At 49.8% G+C, this 21,700-nt stretch overlaps 1 protein-coding gene and 1 pseudogene across 1 annotated transcript; one reads left to right on the top strand and one right to left on the bottom strand.

Annotated features, from left to right (window-relative positions):
- The first annotated feature begins 759 nt into the window (after positions 1–759).
- On the top strand, positions 760–21,700 carry Ltf (lactotransferrin). The gene is made up of 17 exons (XM_021654676.2): positions 760–820; positions 2,831–2,988; positions 4,405–4,513; positions 4,772–4,954; positions 5,309–5,456; positions 5,860–5,915; positions 7,609–7,787; positions 8,214–8,388; positions 9,190–9,344; positions 10,467–10,557; positions 11,553–11,600; positions 12,515–12,670; positions 13,624–13,765; positions 15,460–15,527; positions 18,306–18,490; positions 19,888–20,077; positions 21,526–21,700. The coding sequence occupies exons 1-17, from the start codon at positions 778–780 to the stop codon at positions 21,558–21,560; spliced, it is 2,121 nt and encodes a 706-aa protein (XP_021510351.2). The 5' UTR covers positions 760–777; the 3' UTR covers positions 21,561–21,700.
- On the bottom strand, positions 3,192–3,699 carry LOC110559310 (mitochondrial import receptor subunit TOM6 homolog; annotated as a pseudogene).

Genomic DNA, 21,700 nt, shown 5'->3' with positions numbered 1-21,700 from the left:
CACACTCACACACAGAGAGATACAGGAACAGACACACATTCATACAGAGAGAGAAAGAGAGAAAAGGAAGGAAGGGAGGGAAGGAGGAAGAAAAGGAAAGAAGTCAAGTGCCAGGGCCCCTTCCTCATTAGCAAACGAGGGGACATAGGCCAGCACGGGGTGGCATTCCTTCCTGAGGTCCTAGGCTGTTTCCGGGGATTGAATCATGGGTCTCAAGGCAGCATGAACCCCACGGGAAGCCTGTGTGCAAGTCTAGGCTGACGCCACCGTCCCCGCAGCTGTCTCCAGGCTGCTGCTGTGGCCAGAATGAGGAGCTGGCTCTTCTTCAGAAGCCCCCACTCCTTGTCCAGCCACGGAGAGAGAGCATTTGCCTGACCTGTGTGGCTTCAGTGTCGCAGGTCAAGGCAATCCACACATAAAGACCCCTGCCCCACGTCCCACCTCCAGAAGGCACTGGAGACAGAGGAAGGGTAAGAGTTGGGGACCATAACTCTGTGACAATGATCCCAGAGAAACTGGGTGGGGATTAAGGAAATTACCAGGTTTCCTGTACCAGCAGCACCCGCAGGAGGGACTGGAGTCCCTGTTTCCTCCTTCCTGGCTCCAGGAGCCTGGCCTCTAAGAACTAACACACCTGGCTGAGGGGATGGGGATTGAAGGCAGGCCTATTGGGCAACAGGGCGGGGCTGGTCTTGTGAGGTCACCCAGCATGGATAAAGGGCCCCAGGGAGGGTGCAGAGGCCAGGCTTACCCTCTAGGTCCTCCAAGACCACAGACATGAAGCTGCTCATCCCTGCGTTGCTGTTTCTTGAGGCCCTTGGTGAGTGCAGGTGCCTGGGGGTGTCACCTGCTGGGGATGTGCTGTCCCATTCTTTGGGAAGGAATGTAAGGCACACAGGGCACCCGAGTTTAGACTCTAGCTTCTGCAAGGACTGTGAGACTGCGCATCGCTCTTCTGACCCTTGATTTCTTCATTGTGAAAAATGACATGGTGCGAGAGGACAGACTCAGAGGACTGAGTCTTCAGGGTGCTTGTCTGCTGCAGCGGTCCCCAGTCCCATCAGGAAACAATGCCTGCCTCCTTCAGGGACAGGCTGCTGTGAGCACGCTCCTTTCCAGCACGGGGCTCACAGGGGGCTGGGGAGGGAGTGTGCTCTGTACTGAGCACTGGTATTTACAGGGTGGGAAACTAGGGAGCTTGGCAAAGCCCTGGTCTTTTAGTCACCTTGGCTGTGCCCCCCAGGAGCAGGAAAGAGCTCCCCCATTTGGCTTCTTGCCTTGCGTGTGCATTTCTTGGCTTGAGACACGGTTCCCCTCTTCGTGGTCTCCCTTTCCCTCCAGAGCTCACCCATTACCCAGCTACCCCTACTCCCTATTCCTGCCCCTCTCTGTTCCCATGCTGTCCCCTCATCACATACAGACCAGCCTTTCCTCATTGATTCCCTGGCCACATCTTCTGTCATTCCACTCTGCCCCTTCCCTAGGCAGCATTTCCATCTCCATCCACCCTCTCTTGTGAGTCCCAGCTTCACTGTCCCCTACGAAGGCTTCTTTGTAGCAGCATGGGGGACCCTCCATGGTCTGACCCTACACCCTCTCTTAGTCCTCCTGCAGCTGCGCCCATATCTAACTCAGGTATCTCATACAGGCAGGCTAGCCCAGTGGTCAGTGGCGCTGGTGCCCCAGACACTACTGAGCTGGAAAGTCATATAACTTGATAAGGCTACACAGTGCCTGGAAGCGTGGGGGTGCTGACAGAAATCACACCGAAGGGTGGACGCGGTGACTCCGTGGGTAAAGGTGCTTGCCACCAAGACTGAAGACCTGCATTCTATTCCCAGAACACACACCATGGAGCCACCAGTTGACTTTCCATCCATTACTCCATCTTTTCTGGTCAAGTGTTGTGGTAAACACCCTTGATTCCAGCACTTGGGAGGCAGAGGCAGAGGAAGCCACACTAGTCTCCACAATGAGTTCCAGGACAGCCAAGGCTACATAAGGAGAGACCTTGTCTCAAAAAGCAAGCAAACAAACAACAAAAAAAGAGCCCTCTATGGCCTTTCACATTAGTGGAGTCACCCAACATTTCGTCTTGTACTTGGCTGCCCTCACCTAGAATAAACGAGGCTTCTTCGTTTTATAGCATGCATGCACTCCTTTTCTTTCTATAGCTGAATAATATTCCATTGAAAGGATGTACAGATCTTGTTCAGCCATTTGCTAGTTACATATTTAGGTAGTTACATATTTTTGTTGCTTTGTCTTTATTATTTATTTATTTATTTATTTATTTGCTGTTGAAAATAATGCTGCTATGAATATTAATGCTAAATATTTCTGTAAATCTGTTTTTATTTCTATGTGCAATTGCCAACCTGTTTCCCAAAGTGGCTACATCATTTCACAGTCTCATCACTCCATCAATGCGTGGAGTTTCCCGTGTTTGCAGCATTAAGATCCAGTTTGCATAAAAGCAAAACACGAGCCACATCCCTCCCCTGATACCCTGCCAGGGTCATCTAGGACAAGACAGGTGGAAGTCAATAAACCATCTTTGCAGTGGATCCTCTTTTAAGGGGTAGGAAACACAACAGTCATAAAACGTAAGATAACCTAGGGGCACCGTCACCTCTAACTTGCCGAATCTCAGGCCTCTGGCCGGGCCTCCTGTGGCCCAGGGCCTCCTGTGGCCCAGAAGGTTAGCATCTAGAGCAGAGCAACTGAACATGACCATGTAACGTGGAAAAAAGGAGGGCATAGGCCAAAGGCAGTCTCTAGAACCCCACGACCTTGCCAGATTCCTAGCTCCTTTCTCTCTTCCCCCCAGGACTCTGTCTGGCTAAGACAACTGTTCGATGGTGTGCTGTGTCCAAACCTGAGGCACAAAAATGTTCCCGGTGGCAGAAGGCGATAAAGAAAATGGGTGGCCAACCACTCAGTTGTGTCAAGAGATCTTCCACGAGACATTGCATCCGTGACATCATGGTAAGCTAATACCCCAGCCTGAATGAAGGAAAGCAAGGGTCCAACTGGAAAGTCCCATCTCTGCTCCCTCTGCTTTACTTTCTGGGCATCTGTTGGTTGGGAGCGGTCCTCACCACAGGAACTGGTGTCTCTTGCTATTGAAAGAAAGAAACTGATGTTGAGAGGAGTTCTATGGAGTAATGAGAGTCTTTTTTTTTTTTTTTTTTTTTTTTTTTTGAGTGCAGGCTTTATTTGTAATATTTTTCAAGAATCATTCCTACTCTTCAGGACAAGGGCAAAGACTGCCCTCTGTAGGAAGTTGGGAACTGCACACAGAACTGTGCAGAGGCAACACTTGAGCTGAGGCTGGGAGCTTGGCCAGGGGTCGAAGTTCAGGCAAGAAGAGGGGCTCAGCTTCGGTGCCACCCTGGACTGGATCTTGTGGTCATAGACAGAGGGCTGTCTTTGAAAAGTATGAGTACACAGGAGTTCCATTATCTGGCTACACCCCTGGCTGAGGTGCCATCAAATCAATGTCACTCAAGCTCCGGGCCAGCCACACTCCCACAGCAGAGTCCCAAATTGAGGATCAAATTCCTCCGGAAGTCATTCCGGTCGGTGGCGAAGCGGTAGACGCCGCGCAGCCAGTTGCCCACGTTGTCCGGAACCTCGGGGGCCTCGCTGGCCGAGCCGGCGGCGCTCGCCGTCAACCCGCTGGCAGCCATAACAGCACCGAGCCGTAATGAGAGTCTTATTTCACATTGTTCATAGAACTATTTTTTTTAAAAATGTCTAAGCAGCCAATTTGATGACTGTGTAATGTCTCTAAACCCTTGAGAAATAAGCCTGACACAGCCATAGGTGCCATATCCCCACTGTTGGGCAGGGATGGCCAGGACTCTAGACATTGAAAAGATGCTTATTCGCCCTCCAGCACCTATGCAAAAGCTGGATGCAGTAGCTTTCACACATGATCCCAGGGTCCAGGAAGTAGAGACAGGAGGGCCTCTGGGGCCTAAACAAACTGGTGAGCTCCAGGTTTGGAAAAGATTTCTGTCTCAAAACATAAGGTGGAGAGAGGTGGAGGAAGACACTGGAAGTCAAGCTCTGGCCTGCGCTTGTTCATGTCCTCTCTGTGAGAGCACACATGTCCTCTCTGTGAGAGCACACACACGGCACACATCCCAAGACTGAAAATACATATGAAACCAAGAACAAGGGATAAAGTATGTAGAACAAACAGTGTGACCAAAGTAAACAGACATCTCTAGGGGCCACACACAACTTCAGGATTAAAGCCCTGGTGGTGCCTACTGCTCACAGCAAATGACCTTTGACCTGTGCCATCATCTTCCTATATGGACATGAGTAAGACGAACTCAGGCTAAAGCCCCCAAATCCTTCCTCCTGAAGCATGTCTGGCCCATCTTCTTTTAGTCAAACAAAGCTGATGCTATGGCTCTCGATGGCGGATCACTGTTCGATGCAGGACCACCTCCCTACAAATTGCGGCCTGTAGCAGCCGAGGTCTATGGAACCAAAATACGTGAGTCCTCCCCGGGGACCCCGAGACCTCATGTCCGTGTTGCGGCTGTGGGTCGGGCTCTGTGGAGTGGGAACGGGTGAACACAAACAGGCGGACCTAGTTAGCATCACACACTGGGGTACTGAGTCATTGGGCTCTGGGTGAAGACAGATCCTCCTGATGTGTGGGTCCCCTTCCTACAGGGGCCTGGGTAGAGTGGCTTGTCCCTCTCCCTCTTGTCCAGGCTAAGCCCTGTCTATTCCCTCTGCTCGTGTGCAGAGCCCCGGACTCACTATTATGCGGTAGCCGTCGTGAAGAACAGCAGTACCTTTCATCTGAACCAACTACGGAGCCGGAAGTCCTGCCACACTGGCTTTGGCAGGAGTGCTGGGTGGAACATTCCGATAGGGACACTTCGCCCATACCTGAATTGGGAAGGGCCACCTGTACCCATCGAGGAAGGTAAAATGGCTTGGGGGATCCTTGGTGGTTTCAGGTGGGAGTTTCTATTTTCACTGTAGACACAGGCAGCTTTGGGTGGGTGTCCCTATGGGGGATGAGTCTGAGGCTGGGCAGAGGGCAGCTGGCCGACTAGATGAAGGAGCTATCACACCATCAGCTACGGGAGACACCAGTAGCTGTTCTGTGGGCAAGGAGGTGTGCCTGAGTTCCCAAGCCCACATCAGTGCCTGCCTGGCCTGCAGGGTGGAGGAAGGGGCCTTCCGTCTGTGGGAGGCCCCTTCCAGTCTGCTGGGAGACAGGGCCTCAGTGGTTGGGACTGGCTTCCACTCTGTGCTCTGCTTCTGTGTTTGACAGCGGTGTCCAGGTTCTTCTCAAAGAGCTGTGTTCCTGGTGTCAACAAGGACAGCTTTCCCAACCTGTGCAGCTTGTGTGCAGGGAGTGGAGAGAACAAATGTGCCTCCTCCTCGGAGGAGCCATACTCCGGCTATGCAGGTGCCTTCAGGTGAGTGATACTCTCTTCTCCCCGGTGGCCCATGGCCGCCAGCCTCAGGCCAGGGTGCCATTAGTGCACTACCTGCTGAGGGGTGCAGATAGGCTTTCCCTTCTGTGCAGACGGAGAACCCAAGGCCCAGGAAGGGGCTGATCTCTCGACTTCATGGTCTTCTCCAGCCCCTAGAGGCCCAACAAGGCCCCAAACTATACCACGTTGATGGAAGGCAACCTGGCTATGGCCCTTTCCGGTTACATCAAATCTGACTTTGCTCTCCTACCATCTTGGGTTGTCCTGCTCGATTCCTTTCCCCTCCCATGTGGGCGGGGCAGACGCTGTGGCCATTTTGTCTGGAGAGAGAGAGCCATGTGGTCAAGGACCCCAGGTCTTTAGCTGCTTTCTTCTCATTTTGCAGGTGTCTGAGAGACAACGCTGGAGATGTGGCTTTTACCAGAGCAAGCACGATATTTGGTAAGGGCAAGGGAGAAACTGTGGGCACAGCTGCCTCCTGTGTCCTTTCATCATAATCCTGGTTGCAGGTCACCAGATCCTCAGTTACCAGACACTCTATATCAGATTGCCTACTGGGTCCACCTCCTGTTTTAGGTTTGAAAAAAACAAAACAAAACAAAACAAAACAAAACAAAACACTTTAAAACTAATTTTTATTTTCTGTGCATTGGTGTTTGCCTGTATGGATGTCCGTGTACCACATGAATGCCTGTTGCCCAAGAAGGCCAGAAGAGGGTGTCAGATGCCTTGGAGCTGGAGATAACAGGTGGTTGTGAGCCACTGTCTGGTTGCTGGGAATAGAACTCAGGTCCCCTGGAAGAGCAGCCAGCGCTCTTAACCTCTGAACCATCTCTCCACCTCCAACTTCACGCTCTTGAAATCTCCCACACTTTCTTCATTCTCTTTCACCTTGTGGAAACTCTCACCAAAGAGCTTGCCATGTGTTCTTCAAGAGGTACATGGCTTTGCAAAATGAGCTTCTCTGGCTTGTGTCTCTGGACTCTAAGTTCACACACGTTTGACTGAGCACTAGAAGAGATTCTGTTTTCTAGTCAACATTGAGGGTCAGAGATTGACCTGTAGTTGTAATATATGGGGAACTCAGTGGTTCTGACAGGAGAGAGAAGGTATGTGGAACACATCTTCCATAGTTAACATTTCTATCCCACCTCTCCTTCTTTCCCACCCTCTCACTGGGCTGTATCCCCAGCCCCTCTCATTTTATTCATTTATTCTGTGTGTGTGTGTGTGTGTGTGTGTGTGTGTGCAGTGTACACGCACATGCATGTGCAGGCAGAAACCAAAGGAGGACTTTGCGAGTCTTCCTCTATTGCATGCTATGTATGTTTTAGTTTTGAGACAGGTTCACTCACTGGACCTTAAGCTTGCCTTTTTGACTAGACCGGGTGGCCAGCAAGCTCCGAGGACCCCTTTGCCTCTGCCTCCGCAGCACCTGGATTATAAATGTGCCCCACCAGCCCTCCCACCACAACCCTTAAAAAAAAATCAGTTCTGAGGGATTGGGCTCAGGTTGCCACACTTGCAGCAAGCACTCCAGCAGCTGAGCCATCTCCTCAGGCCCAAATTTTTGTCACTTCTACTCTTCCTGGAGATATGGGTGAGGTAGCTTCCCCTCTCCCATTTTCTTCCTCTTTCTGCTTTTTGGGACAGGTTCTCATGTAGTTCAGGCTGGCCTCAAACTTGTTATGTAGATAAGGCTGTCCTTGAACTCCTGATCTATCTCTCAAGTACTGTACTGGCAGTGTGTGTGTGTGTGTGTGTGTGTGTGTGTGTGTATGTGTGTATAGCATGACAGTGACATCTTGGACCCATCTGATTGCAAGGACCTTTCTGTCAGAGGCTGTGGAGACCTTGATGGAGCTTGTTCTGCCTCCCTGAATCACGGGAAGCAGCTGCTTCAGCATTCACGGCTCCCAGTACAACACAGCGAGCCGGAGGCTCTGGTCTTAGCACGCCCCAGGGACCTTCTGGCGACGTCTCTTTACCTCTCGGAGTGCTCAGGGAGCAGTTCTGTGTTTTTTATTCAGTTTTGTCAACTCTGTGGTCAGGATTCTGTTGGGGAGAAGGGGAGCCACAGCGCGTGGCCACGGCCAAGCGTCAGCTCATCCTTTCACCTCTCCCTTCCCCCCAGAGGAGCTACCGAACAGGGCTGACTGGCACCAGTACAAGCTGCTCTGCCCGGACAACACCTGGAAGCCGGTGACGGAGTACAAGGACTGCCACCTGGCCCAAGTGCCTTCACACACTGTAGTGGCCCGAAGTATGAACGGCAAGGAAGATGCCATCTGGGAACTCCTCAGCCAGTCGCAGGTGCACCCACACGCCGTCCCCCTTCCCTGCTTCAGTGTGGGGACGAGGATCTCTTCTTCCCTAATTTCTGTAGCAGAGAGAGTTTGCTAGCTTAAGGACTCTGACTCTCCTCTGGACAGCAGAATCACTGGACCCTTCTCCAGCATCAGCTCCCGGCAGGCTCTCCTGGGCTCCAGCAGAGCAGGAGTGGGGACAAGATGATAGTCTTAGGACCCCAAGGACCTTGGGACAAAACCATTTTCTGGGGAGTAAGCTGTAGTTGAGCCTGTGTCTCTGCAATGGGGGTGGTCCCCATGAGCAAGGATATCAACTGAGGCGCCTGCTCCATTTGAATTATCCCCAAGCCCCCGGTAGCCACTTGCACATTGGGTGTTGGTTCCTTTCTGCCTACTGCGGGTGGCCATAATGTTATTTTCCCTTAAACAGGAAACTTATGGAAAAGACAAAGCATCGGAGTTCCAGCTCTTTGTCTCCTCCGAGGGACAGAGGGATCTGCTGTTCAAGGACTCTGCCATTGGATTTGAGCGGGTTCCCCCGTATGTAGACGTTGGACTCTACCTGACCTTCAACTATATCACGTCCATCCTGAACTTGAGGAAAAGTAAGTGATCCCCAGGCAGGAACCCAAGGGTGCCTGGGGCAGGCAGGAAACTGTGGGTGGGCTCTGCTCTGGGATGGTCTCTCAACCACGGGTGGGACTGACGTGCAGGCATGCGTCTTCTGTCAATCAAGTCATTGTGAGAAGTGTCTCCAAAAAAATGTCCCAGGCCCCGGATTGGTGTTTTCATATTCCTCTGTGTATGTCAGGATCCCAAGGCCTCTTATTAAGTGAGAAATAGAGACATGAGCCAAGAAAGCCAGGCTCTGGAGGGATTGTTCCAGAGGCTAGGTAGAACACCCCTTCTGTGCTGGGATTCAGACTTGGCTGGAGAGACTACAGTGGGGTGAATGAACATGGCTGTGTTTATCCTGCTGTTGGGGCCTTAGGGAGTCTGGGTGAAACAGGAGGTTATACTATGGTACTCGCTGGTGGCTGTGCATCTCGTTGGTGGTCAGAGCTGAGTCAAGCTCCTCTGAGCCAGCTGTTGGGGTATACACTAGTTTTGCTTGTCATGGAGCTTTTATTCTGAGGGATGATGGAACATTAGGCACATGGTTCCACTAGGGACTGATGGATGGATGGATGATGGAGGGAAGCCCTCCAAAAGAACATCAATGAGCCACAGAAAACCTTCATCAAGGCCTGAAGTAGATGGAGAGCTGGGATGTGGACAAGGGAAGAACGCATTACTTTCAGCTTCTTCTGTCTCAGCAGATCTGGGCAGGAGCATGGTCCTCAAGGAAGACAGAGGTGGGGATGAGGCAGCATCTAAGCGTTGCTCACCATTGTCCTCCTTCACAGAGCCAGAGGATGTGATAGCCACACGTAATCGGGTCACGTGGTGTGCAGTGGGCAGTGAGGAGAAGCACAAGTGTGACCAGTGGAGCCGAGCCAGCGGCGGCAGGATCACCTGTGCCTCATTCCCCTCCACAGAAGACTGCATCATCTCGATCATGGTAAGGAGCCAGTGGCCCATGGTGTGGGCAGTGGGCTTCTTAGAGGCATAGGCCCTGGTCCTCTGCTTACTGTGAGCTCGGTCACCCAGGAGGCCACTATGAAGAAGGCACACTCAAAGAGGGTGGGATCAGGACCATTCATGCGTTCTATGAAGGAGCACCCTTCTACGTCTGAGAAACAATTAGTTGTGGCATTTCCACCTTTTTCATTAAAAGAACAATTTAGGGTTATCAGGTTAATTTGGAAAATACAGAATTGTTTTGTATCTCTCTCTTACACACACCTGTATGTGGCTGCATACAGAGGTATTTACAATGAGAGTTTTGGGATTCCCAGCTTCCTCTGTACATGCAGCCTAGAGCACCTCTGGTTTGTATGGGTTACATACTTCTGACCCCTTCTTAAGCAGTATATCATGAATATTTCCCCATATCTATACTCAACCTTGGGAAGCATTTTAAAAATATTTAGTTTAGTTTATATATATGTGTGAGTGCCTGAATAAATGTAAGGGAACCACAGGAAGGCAGGGCCCTGGGAGACCAGAGAGGATGTCTGAGCCCCTGGAACTAGAGCTAGAGACAATCGTAAGCTGCCATGCTGGTACTGGAACTGAACTCAGTTCTCTAGGGGAGCAATGGGACCCCTTACGTGCTGAGCCAAATCTCTACTCCTCTCTGATTAGGTTTAATGTATTAAAAAAAAAAAAAGACTGGGCAAAGGAACATTGCAGTCTTGATAAATCCACATCTCTGTATTGGGTTTGTGGCTTGTTCATTCTAACCCTGAGTCTATTCTATACACACTTGTGGCTGCCGCTCCGAGTGTTGCGTTAAAAAGCAGAAGTTAGCCGAGAGTGGCTGTTCCTGTCATGTCTTCCACGCATGAGGCTGGTTCGAAAAGAGCCACAGAAATGCTCTGGGTCCTGTTCTCAGAGAGTTGGTGTCTCCCGTGTGTGGGAGACAGCACAAAGACGTGGCGGAGGACTGAGAGTCTGGTGGTATGCCCCTGGGGTGTTCAGTTCAAGCACCGTGCTGCTTGAGGCCATCCCCAAGAGCTGTGAGGACAGCAGGAGAGAAGACAGGTTTCTGCAGCGTGGGTGACTGCCTCTGTCTCTGCAGAAGGGGGACGCTGACGCCATGAGCTTGGATGGAGGGTACATCTACATTGCGGGCAAGTGTGGTTTGGTCCCCGTCCTGGCGGAGAACCAGAGTAAGTGGAGTGGGTGTCCTTTCCGGGTTATTCCATTTGAGGCTGACGTGAGAGTTGGGAGGTGTGGCCACACTCGCTAGATCCCGAGGAAGATGGCGGGAGAAGCAGAAGAAAGAATAAACAAAAGGGGCCTTGCTACCCACCTCACCACCCCACCCCCCAAACTGACAAATCACAGGTGGTTTACTTCTTGATTAAAACAGAAACAACAGCATTTTGGGGATGCTGAGATGACCCAGCTGATAAAGGTAGTTGCTGCCAAGCCTGATGACCTAAGTTTGATGCCTAGGACCCACATGGTGGAAGTAACTGACTCCCCCAGACTGTTCTGATCTCCACACATGCACGCATATGCTGTATGCACCTGCACACACACAAACACACACACACACACGATACAATTTACACTCTTTTCATAAAAACGGCTCAAAAAAGTATACAAGTAAACAAGCCAGTGTCATTTCACAAATAGCACTCATGTACTGACGCCCAGAAAGGGGGAGTCACCTTGTACTGACACCCAGATGAGGGGTCACCTTGTGCCCAGCTGTCATCATACTCCCTAATAGCTGTGGCTGTCCTGATTTCCAGAGACACAGATCACCACGCCTCTCTTTTAAATCAGTAGAAAAAGAAACGTGTGTTTAATGTTTGACGTGTCTTGCAAGGCATTGTTTTTGTGCTATTCAGCTACACGAGCTGTGGCTGTTGACTAGTCAGTCTCACAGTTGTGTAATCTGTTGTGTGGCTCTTCACCATTGTCCCTGTGGATGGGCATCTGGGCAAGTTCCATCTGGCAGTTATCATGAATAACACCCCGCTGTGGTTATCCATGCCCTTGTCTATGATGAGAACGTGTATTTATCTCTGCTGAACTGAAATACCAAGGCCTTCTCTTTGAGTTTGATTTCGTATTGTAGGGGGATTTAAAAGTTTGTGACCTTTTAGTAAATCTTGAGTAGTCAATAATGTTTCGCTTGCCTTTGTCCCTTCAGAATCCTCCAAAAGCAACAGTTCTGATTGTGTGGAAAGACCAGTGGAAGGTAAGTCACGGCCAAAAGCAAGCCAATGCTCAGGAAGAGGCAGAGAAACCTCACCTAAGCACACAGAGGCTCACCCCAGAAACCGTTATGTACAGATGCAAATACACGGAGGAATAATTATAATTAATCTCTGTGTGGACCTTCACACTTGGTGAAGAACTTTCATGTGGTCCAGGGTTGTATGCAAAGGGAAATGTTGCTCCTCCGTTATATCTAAGGAAACAGTGGCCCAGAGAGTTTCCCAGGTCTCACAGCAGTATACGATGCTGGTGCTCATCCCAGCTTTGAACCAGGACTTCTAGCCTCATCAAGCTCGAGGCTCTGTGCGCTAGCCCCGGCTGCCCTCGGGAGTCGGAGCTTGCTAGGCTTTGGAAGCCTTGGTGCTTGCCTGCAGTGGGGGTGTCAGATACCTGCAGGAGGAGGATGGCAATCACATAAGCTCCCTCCCCGTGCTGGGCTGGTTGACCTCAGCTCTGGGGGGTCCTGGGTGCATGCCCCCAGCACTGATCCAGCGGTCATCACCGCTGTCGCCTGACACAACTGCAGGCAGTAGCTTGTGCGTTGCTGAGGCCACTCTCATTACCCAGGGTCTGTCACCCAAGGAAAAGGTTTGTAACTCAGCAACGCTGTGTGGCTGGTTGAGGCAGCCCATTGTTATCCCCTAAAGGGTCAGTTTTCATACTATTTTATTCATAACTCAGATCAGTTTCCGTTTGACACAGAACATTTTTGGTTCTCCTTCCCTCCTTCTCTCTCTCCCTCCCTCCCTCCCTCCCTCTCTCCCTTTTCCTCTTTCTTTCGTCCTCCTAACAATGGCCAATCTGTTGTATTTTTGGCCTGGGTTGGAGACACTGTACTAGAACCCACGTGCACCCTGGCGGCTAAGATTGCCTCTCTGTCATCTGTTGTGCAAGGGTACTTTGCCGTGGCAGCAGTTAGAGCAGAAGACGATGGCTTCACCTGGAGCACCGTGAGAGGCGAGAAGTCCTGCCACACCAGCGTGGACAGGACCGCAGGCTGGAACATCCCCATGGGCCTGCTTGTCAACCAGACCAAATCCTGCAAGTTTGGTAAGCGTGTGGGAGCGTCCCATGGGAGGACCATCCTGGGTGGGGCAGTGAGTGCCTGAGGCTGCGAAACCTTAGGGAAGGGGGAGGGCAGGAGGTTTGCTGACTGGCTGTAGCTGTAGGGTCTGTTTTAGAATAACTAGGTTCTCCTTGTGCTCACCTCATGGAGCCATGGGTACCTAGGATTTTTTTCCCTACAGAACACCTCCTAAAGCTTCCCCAACTCCCCACCCCCGCTCATGGAGAGCCAGAGCTCAACATCATTTAATTAAAAAACTAATATATGCCCAACCTTGCGAATTAGCAGCCAGCTGAACTGCTAACAATTGCATGTGTCTTTTTGTAATCCTAAGTCTGGTAAGATAGCTTGAGTTTTCTGATGTAGGCAAGAATGCAATTTAAAACGGCATTTTCAAACGTTTTAGTGTATATTTAAAAACCTATGCCTTTTAAGAATATTTCCAGGGAGTCGGCACCCAGCACTCCCGAACATATGTGATTGTATCTACCTAGTACCATGGGGCGTACCAGCCATTGGGCACCTTATTTTTATTGAGAAGCTGGGTGCCCAGGGAGAAGACAGGGGGGTTCTGTTTCTGATTTAAAAATAAGAAGTCAGATTGTGGACCAGGAGGCCAGCAGGCTCTGTGGCAGAGAACCACCATAGTCTTCAGCAGAGCTCCTGCTACACAAGGCTGTGATGAGAGGGCCCTCCACGCAGGCGTGATTCCTCCGAGCAGCAGCTGGACAGACACCTGTCCATGCCTTCAGCCTGAGGCTTTTCTGATTTCCAGGGGGTCTTTGGTTGGTGGTGGGATGTCAGTCCCTGATGATGTGTGTCCTATCTGTGCGGTCTACACGCTGAGCTGAGACCAAGCTATGTCATCTGCTGCTGAGTAAAGGCCTTGTGTTGATCCTGGCTGGAAGCACCAACTCACCTTCATCCCTCCTTTCAGATGAATTCTTTACGCAAAGCTGCGCCCCTGGGGCTGACCCCAAATCCAGCCTCTGTGCCCTGTGTATTGGTGACAAGAACGGCAAGAATAAATGTGCTCCCAACAGCAAAGAGAGATACTCTGGCTACACCGGGGCTTTCAGGTGAACCCGCGGCAGCGCCACCAGCATGGGGCCTCAGCTGTGACACTGTGGTTCTGGATGGGGGGTTGTCATCCAGAGTCAGGAATCAGATGGGCAGCAGGAGCAAGAGCCTCCTATTTCACCGACACCCCAGAGAGTGGACACTGGTCGGCAGGCCTGCAGAGCTCAGCTTTACTGTCCAGCCAGCAATCCACATAGACCCTCAAAGTCAACGGGTAGAGAGTGTTTTCAGTGTTTTGTGGGGAGAATTCTAGTAAGCACCGCCCTCTTCCCCTCACTCAGTCACCACTCTTTTTTTTCTTTTCTTTTCTTCTCTTCTCTCCTCTCCCTCTCCCTCTCCCCCTCCCTCTCCCCTCCCTCTCCCTCTCCCTCTCCCCCTCCCTCTCCCCTCCCCCTCCTCCTCCCCCTCCCCTCCCCATCCTCCTCTCCCTCTCCCTCTCCCTCTCCCTCTCCCTCTCAACACTGGCTCCTGCTCTTCCACTACCTAAACCACAAATTTCCCCTGTTTTAACACTGGATTTGTCTTATCGATGTGATAAGACAGTGCCATAGCTACTCCAGCATCGTTCCCATATTAAGTACATGGCACAAGAGTGTGTGTCCCTAGCCAGGCATGGAGGTGCCTAGAGTTGAACTCACATCATCAAGCTTTGCAGCAAGAGCTTTTATATTCTAGGCCATCTCCTCAGCCCATGTGCTTAATCTCTGGTGTTCTGAAACTTCATTTCTCTATGTGAACCCTTTCTACTTTGTTAGATTGGGCAGTTGGTGGGCATTCCATCAGATTATTCAGTTTGGAGGGACTTATTTTATTGGCAGTTTCTATCCTCTCCTCCCTAAGTTCTCCCCCAGCCTCATTCTTTAAACTGCAGACTCTCCTGTGGCTCACTATGTGATTTCCTAGAACTCATTAGCCGTTGATTCACTTCCAGTTTCTGCCATGTTTTCTTGGCTGAATCTTTCAATCCTGTATCACTTTAAAGCGTTTTATGTTGAGGATTATTTTTAGTTTCTGTTTAAAATGTATTTATTCATTTTACATCTGTTTTGCCTGCATGTGTATCTACATACTGCCTACATGCCTGGTGCCCTCAGAATCAAGAAGAGGGAATCCTGGGCTTACAGGTTGCTTTGAGCCTTCGTGTGGCTGCTAGGAATCGAACCTGGCTCTTCTGGAAGAGCAGCCAGTTGTCTGAACTCCTGAGCCACCTCTCTCGCCTCAACCCCCTTTACTTCCTAACCTCTCTCTATCACAGTTACTCATTTTTTGAGCTTCCTTTACTTGCTTCATGAATGCTTCATTTCTTTCATACCTTTAATGGTATTAAATGTAGTTTGTAAAAAAAAAGAAAAAAAAATCTCTCCCTTATATTGCCTTTGTATAGGCTGGTACAGCTTGGCCACTGTCTTTCCAGATTCTGAAGGGTGTCATCATTACCTTCTCTTGCTCTTTCCTAAGTTTATGGGCTAAAAAAAATAGAAATCGCATTGGTGTCATTTCATTGGGGTTTCAGAAGGAGAAAAGACAGACAGATGCGTGTAGGCTGACATGTTAAGTAATGAGTTCCTGGAAATATTTTCAACTTTTTGCCTGTTTGCTTCCATGTTTTAGTTTTTGGAATGCATGTCACAAATATTTATGAAAAGTCTAATGTTTTCTCCCTTGTGGTGTGTTATTTGGGAAACTGTTTTAGGTGTCTGGCTGAGAACTCAGGAAACGTTGCATTTTTGAAGGACTCCACTGTCTTGCAGAACACCGATGGTAGGTAAAGACATTCGCTTCCTCCTTCAGAGCAATCCCTGGCACCGTCGCATGCCCTCTCCTCTGGGTTTGTATTTGAAAAGATAGTAGAACTACTTCAGACTCTTGACTAGAAGAATTCCAAATTTTTTTGAATTTGGTTTTATTTTTATTTTTTTTTTAAAGACAGGCTTTAATTTTATAACTCAACTTGGGACTTATCATGCACCTCACATGAGTCTTGAACTCATGGAAGTCTTCCTGTCTTGGTAAACCGAGTTCTGGAAGTTATAGGCATGAACCACTCCAACTGGGGAATTATAAAGTCTCTACTGAAAGTAGGCAGCATGGGGACATCTGTGGTGTTACAGTGATTTTGAAGCAATTCACACACATATATATACACACATACAGATTTACACACATAGAGACACTCACACAGACATACACATAAACATACATTTGTATGCATACACGCATTCATACACACACACACATTCGCACAGGCATACGCAGACATACACACACATATACACACATACGAATCTACACAAACCACCACCACCACCAGCAGCAGCCGCCATAATTGGTAGCAGGTGCATCTGTGGGGAAACTCGATGTCTCTCTGTTCCAGATGAAACAAATACAGACAGTAATGATAACTGAATGCAGGTAAGTAAATATCTTTTATCAAAAAGGGAAATAGAAGTTTCCCTTCAGCTCCATGTGAAGCCTTGAGAGTCAGTGAGTAAAGATCCACAGGAGCATGAATGTTATGAAGAAAATGTGCCAGCCAACATTTGAACAAGAACCCCTCTCCTGGTCTCTAGATGCCCTCTCCTGGTCTCTAGATGCCCTCTCCTGGTCTCTAGATGCCCTCTCCTGGTCTCTGGATCCCCTCTTCTGGTCTCTAGATCCCCTCTTCTGGTCTCTGGATCCCCTCTCCTGGTCTCTGGATCCCCTCTCCTGGTCTCTGGATCCCCTCTCCTGGTCTCTGGATCCCCTCTTCTGGTCTCTAGATGCCCTCTTCTGGTCTCTAGATGCCCTCTTCTGGTCTCTATATCGGGAAAACAAAACTAGGCATTCAGCTCCTGCCATCCGTTTACTACTCTCCCAGTTGCACGTCTCTCCTTCGCCTCCTCAGCTCTGCCTCTGAAGGCGACTTGCTCTTTTGTTCAGTAAACTGTCAGTTCAGCCCCTTCTCCCCTTTCCTTCTGCCTGCCTGTTGTCTCTGGATGGTCGTGCATGTGTTAGGAGACCCCTGGGTCTGAAACACTCAGTATTAAGGAGAGGGACCCAGGAGGAAGGTGAGGGTTTCCCAAGGAAGGAGAGTCAAGCGCAAGCTTGGACGACAAACCCGTGTTTGCACACCCAGGCTTTGCCTCCTCCTAAACCTGAAATTTATGGCAGCCTGGGTGATACTCAGGGATCAGATTGATGCCAGATTTAATTTTAAGGTTCTCAGGTACTTAATATTTTATTAAGTTTATTATGTTTATTTGAGTTTATTATGTTTATTTAAGTTCCTATGTTTGTTTGAATTGACTAGACATATTTGATAAACCCATGGAATTCCCCATTTTTTCCCATATTGCACTGAAATGAGAGGGAAAAAGTTGTCTGTATTTGAAAGTCTGAGCTTGGAAATGCTTTATAATTGGAAACTTTTCAACACTACATGTTATGCAACGAGTGGGAAACCCTGCCCTTGAGCTCATCTGACGAGTCCCAGCCAGACTGCAGTCACTCTGGGAACACCGTGCAGTGTCCCCTCCAGATGGCGCCTGTACTGCGCACAGGACGGACACACACCGGGATATTGTTGCATTGCCACCTTCACAATACTTCTTTATATACACATGTGCAAATGTTCTAAAGTTTGAACAAATTCTAAAGCAAGAGCATTTCTAGTCCCAGACATCTGAACAAAGGCTAGTCAGCCTGTGTCCTCTTTTTGGGACTGACGGGAAACTGTGGCATAGATGGAGTCCTTTTGTAAAAGGAGGGGGCTGGGAAGATACATCAGTGGGTAAAGAGCATGTTATGCAAACATTGGGAACCGATTCTGATCCCTAGCACCCCTGTAAGAAGGCAAGTGAGGTGTCATGTACCAGCTCTGGAGATGGTAGGGGTGGAGATGGATCCTGAGCCTTCTAGCCTTCCAGTTGAGCCAATAAGCTCTGAGTTCAGTGGAAGACTGTGTCTCAAAAAATGAGCGAAGAAGTGACTGGGGAAGATACCCCAGGTATCTTGATACCAGGTGTCAACCTCTGACCTCCACACATACCTGCACAGACAAGCACACTTGTACTTATGTGCACACACACATACAACACGCATACTACACGCTACACACACAAATACACACACACACACACACGTAAAAGAACAGTCATTTGAACAACAGGAAGAACCCCTTGCATCTGTTGGCAGCCCACCATCTTTGACTCTTCAAGCTCTACTTCCTGTTTCCATGGCTTTGCCTGCCCTCATAAATGCAGTCATTTGTGGCCTTCTGTAGCTGGCTTCTTTCATCGTAGCATCGTGATTTTGAGCACCAGCCTTGGTACCATGTGGATGAGCATCACCCCTTTGTTATTGCATAGGATTCTCCTATATGGCGAAGCACCACAAATACTACACAGCTGTAGCCCGACTAGCCTGTGCAGGGTAAAGCTTCATTTTTGCCTCCTGCGTATCAGCATAGCCCATGTGGGTTTTCCAGAATATCTCATGCCCATGCAAAGATGCCCTGGCCGAGCAGACCAGCCATGGCTAGTGATACCTGTCTCTCACCAGGAAAGAACACTGAAGAGTGGGCCAAGGACTTGAAGCAGGAGGAGTTTGAGCTGCTGTGCCTTGATGACACCCGGAAGCCTGTGACTGAGGCAAAGAACTGTCACCTGGCCATAGCCCCCAACCACGCTGTGGTGTCTCGGACGGACAAGGTGCAGTACCTTCAGCGGGTGATGCTTGACCAACAGGTATGGACACCAGCAGCCCACATTCCTCACTGCATGGACTCCTGTCGGGAGGTGGTTCATGTGTTCAAGCCTCTCTTTCCAGCCCCTCTGCTTAATCGCTGGGGATGTCATTTGCGTCATGCTCTGAGTCTTTCTAGGGAGCCATCTAGACTTCTGCCTGGACTCTCTGCTCCTGGATTTGAACTTGTGTATGGCCCAGAGACAGTTCTGACCTTCCCCTCCTGCTGCTTCCTCCCATGACCCATATCAGACAGAGGGCAAATGCTCACTCAGTGCTCAGGACAAAGGCTGCAAAGCAGCAAACACAGAGTGAGTTCCATATGACAGAGACACGAGGTTCTCAGGCTCACAGATTAGCACTAGGGAGATCAGGAATATTAAACATGCAGTGCTGTCTTTTCAAGGAAGAGATGTACAGCCTGTTTTCCAGCAAGGAGACTGGAAACCGACATGGTTTACAGCCTGGGGTCTTCTGTGCTGTCTGTACAGCCAGGCCATTCTGGTTTCCAGACTCTCCCGTTTGTCTCCGTCAATCTCTAGCGCTACCCTCCTTGAGGCCCTTATCAAGAGCTTCATTTTTCATATCAGGAGCCTGCTTGTTCATTTAACCTACAGGTCCTGTCTTCATGGAAGACACCGCTTGCAACTTACAAGAGTTTTGATGTAAGCCTGCCTTAGGCTTTGTAGCACATACGGGGCTGAGTTCATCATCATCAGGAAACTTTCTCCCCCAAATTGTGCTGTGCTTAAATATGCCTAAAATAAACTACTCAGTGTCAGATATTTTGAAGTTTGTCCCAACACTGGCCCCTGAGTCGTGTTGAAGAGAACTCCCTTCTCCTCTCATGTGGATTGACACTCTGTCGGCCTTGGTGTTTGTAGAGACCCTCACATCCATGAATTTAAGGCTGCCTGTGTTCTGGGGTTCCCTGTTCTAGTCTATTTTCCTGTCACAACATGATGGCCCTGGGTATACTTTTGAGGGTTCAGAGAATGGGCTGCAGCTGAGAGAGACTGCATGTCCTGCAGTGGGCCAGTTCATAGAAACACGGGAGGCTTCTGACTCAAATTGCCCCTCTGGACAGCTGGGAATGTTCTAGATGATCAGCTTTCATGGGAGGACCTCCAAAATCTTCACCTGACCTCTTATCACCAGCAAGAAGTTCTACAGGAGTTGATAACAGGTTCAGTAGGAGGAAAGATGTGGGAGGCAAGATCAGAGCCCCTGGGCCCTGGCTGGAGTGGGCGAGCTACCAGGAGCCCAGACAGGAGTCAGCCCAGGCAGGAAAAGCAGCTGCTGCTTTTCTGCAATTCTACTTACCCAAAATGGAAGAACCTTTGCCTTTCCCATCCCTCCTCCTGTGACCACTCACAGACTGTTGGCTCTTTTGATGTAGATTCTGTTTGGAAGATATGGATCGAAGTGTCCATCGGAGTTTTGCCTGTTTCATTCTAACACCAAAAACCTGCTGTTCAATGATAACACTGAGTGTCTGAGCAAGCTGCACGACAAGACAACATCTGAAAAGTATCTGGGACAGAAATACGTCACGGCCATCGAGCATCTGAAGCAGTGTTCCAGCTCCCGTGAGTAGGGTCTGAATATACTTACCCAGGAACCAACATGGGAGAAAGTCAAGGTTTGGGAGCCAAGGTGCACACAGACATGCAACCTCCTCAAAACCTTAAAATGTCGAGCCAAAGAGATGGCATAGGGGGTGAGAGACTGACTGCCCTTCCAGACGCCACAGGTTCGGTTCCAAACCCCTGCCCATGAGGCGGCTCCCAACAATCTGTAGTACCAGTTCCAGGGAATCCGACACCCTCTGCTGGCCTCTGTGGGCACCAGGCATGCATGCAGTGGTCAGACATGCATGCAGGCAAAGCACTCGCACACGTGACAAAATAAATTCAGATGTAGGAAATGTACTGATAATAATTTAATTCTTGACAGCTGTTTAGAAGAGTGGCTGGAGACATCTCTCAGTGAGTCAGAGTGCATTTGTATTTGCCTCAAATGCACAAAGCCCTGGGTTCAGCCTCTGGCACCACTGGGTGTAGTGATGCACACCTGTACTTGAGAGGTAGAGGTTGTCAAAGTCATCCGTGGCTACCAATGGAGATCAAAGCCTGAGGTACACGAAACCCCGTCTCAAAAAAAAATGTTCAAATATGTATTATACATGTGTGTGTGTGCATATGTAGGCATACACACAAACACACACCTACACAGAGATTGCTGAAATTTTCAAAGCGATCCTCAAGCTCCAGCATGCATTGGCTCACAGTGCACAGTGGCCTCTTCAGCCCGTACATCTGGTCCCCACTCAGAGGCAGAGGCCTGGCAGATGCTGTCAGGTCCAGGAGCAGGAGCAGACCCAGAATCAACTTAGGCTGATGTTGTCCCCAAAGGAGACATTTGGTCATGCCTAGAAACATTTTTGATGACCACAGTTTGTGGGTTCTGCTGGTTCCGGGCAACAGAGGTTGGGGTTTTAGCGAGCCTGGGATACCCCATCCTGCAAAAAAGGAGGATTATCAGGCGCCCCATGCTGATACCCCAAGTGAGGAGACATATTCCTTATTGAGCGGGCTTCTCAGGCTGAGGTGTTGCAGGTGTGGTCCGCACTGGGTGGACAGATAGCAGCGGTACAGAGGACAGCTGTCTGCCCACGCTGTCCGCAGCTCACGGCACAGCCACTCACAGTCAGGAGCTCAGCCAGTGTTTGCAGATTAAGCACAGAGATCAGCCTTCATCATGGGCGGTTCAGGAGCCAGGGGACCAGTGCCTTGTGAACTTGAGTGGCGTGAACTAATTCACTTAGAGTGGAGTCAAGTGCCCCTCAGGTCAGGGCAGGGGATGTCCTGTGTTCCCAGGAGGCCACAGTTGCCAGAAGAGGACGGATGAGGCAAGCCCTGGCTCACAATGGTGGGACGAGGGCTAGGAAATGGTTTTTGAGATCTCCTTGATATAGATTTGGGAAAAAAAAAAAAAAAAGTCTGCTTCTGAATGCCCTGCTTTCTTCATCCCACAGCACTCCTAGAAGCCTGCATTTTCCTTACTCAGTGAAAACACCCAGCAAAACTGTGGAGCCTTCCCACGAAGCCTTATCCAGGGTCCATGGGGTCCTGGGGCCTGGCTGTGCTTATAACTCCCTGCTGTCACTTTAGGTAGAAATAAAATGAGACACAGTGTTGGCTTTCTTGTCA

Source organism: Meriones unguiculatus, chromosome 6 (assembly GCF_030254825.1).
Source record: "Meriones unguiculatus strain TT.TT164.6M chromosome 6, Bangor_MerUng_6.1, whole genome shotgun sequence".
NCBI classification, from domain to species: Eukaryota; Metazoa; Chordata; class Mammalia; order Rodentia; family Muridae; genus Meriones; species Meriones unguiculatus.
Note: the sequence above shows the minus strand (reverse complement) of the source record. Positions and strands in the feature narration are given on the sequence as shown.

Coding starts and splice junctions, on each gene's coding strand:
- Ltf (XM_021654676.2), top strand. CDS start 778: ATGAAGCTGCTCATCCCTGCGTTGCTGTTTCTTGAGGCCCTTG. Junction 15,528..18,305: donor TGTCTTGCAGAACACCGATG/GTAGGTAAAGAC, acceptor GTCTCTCACCAG/GAAAGAACACTGAAGAGTGG. Junction 20,078..21,525: donor GAAGCAGTGTTCCAGCTCCC/GTGAGTAGGGTC, acceptor TTCATCCCACAG/CACTCCTAGAAGCCTGCATT.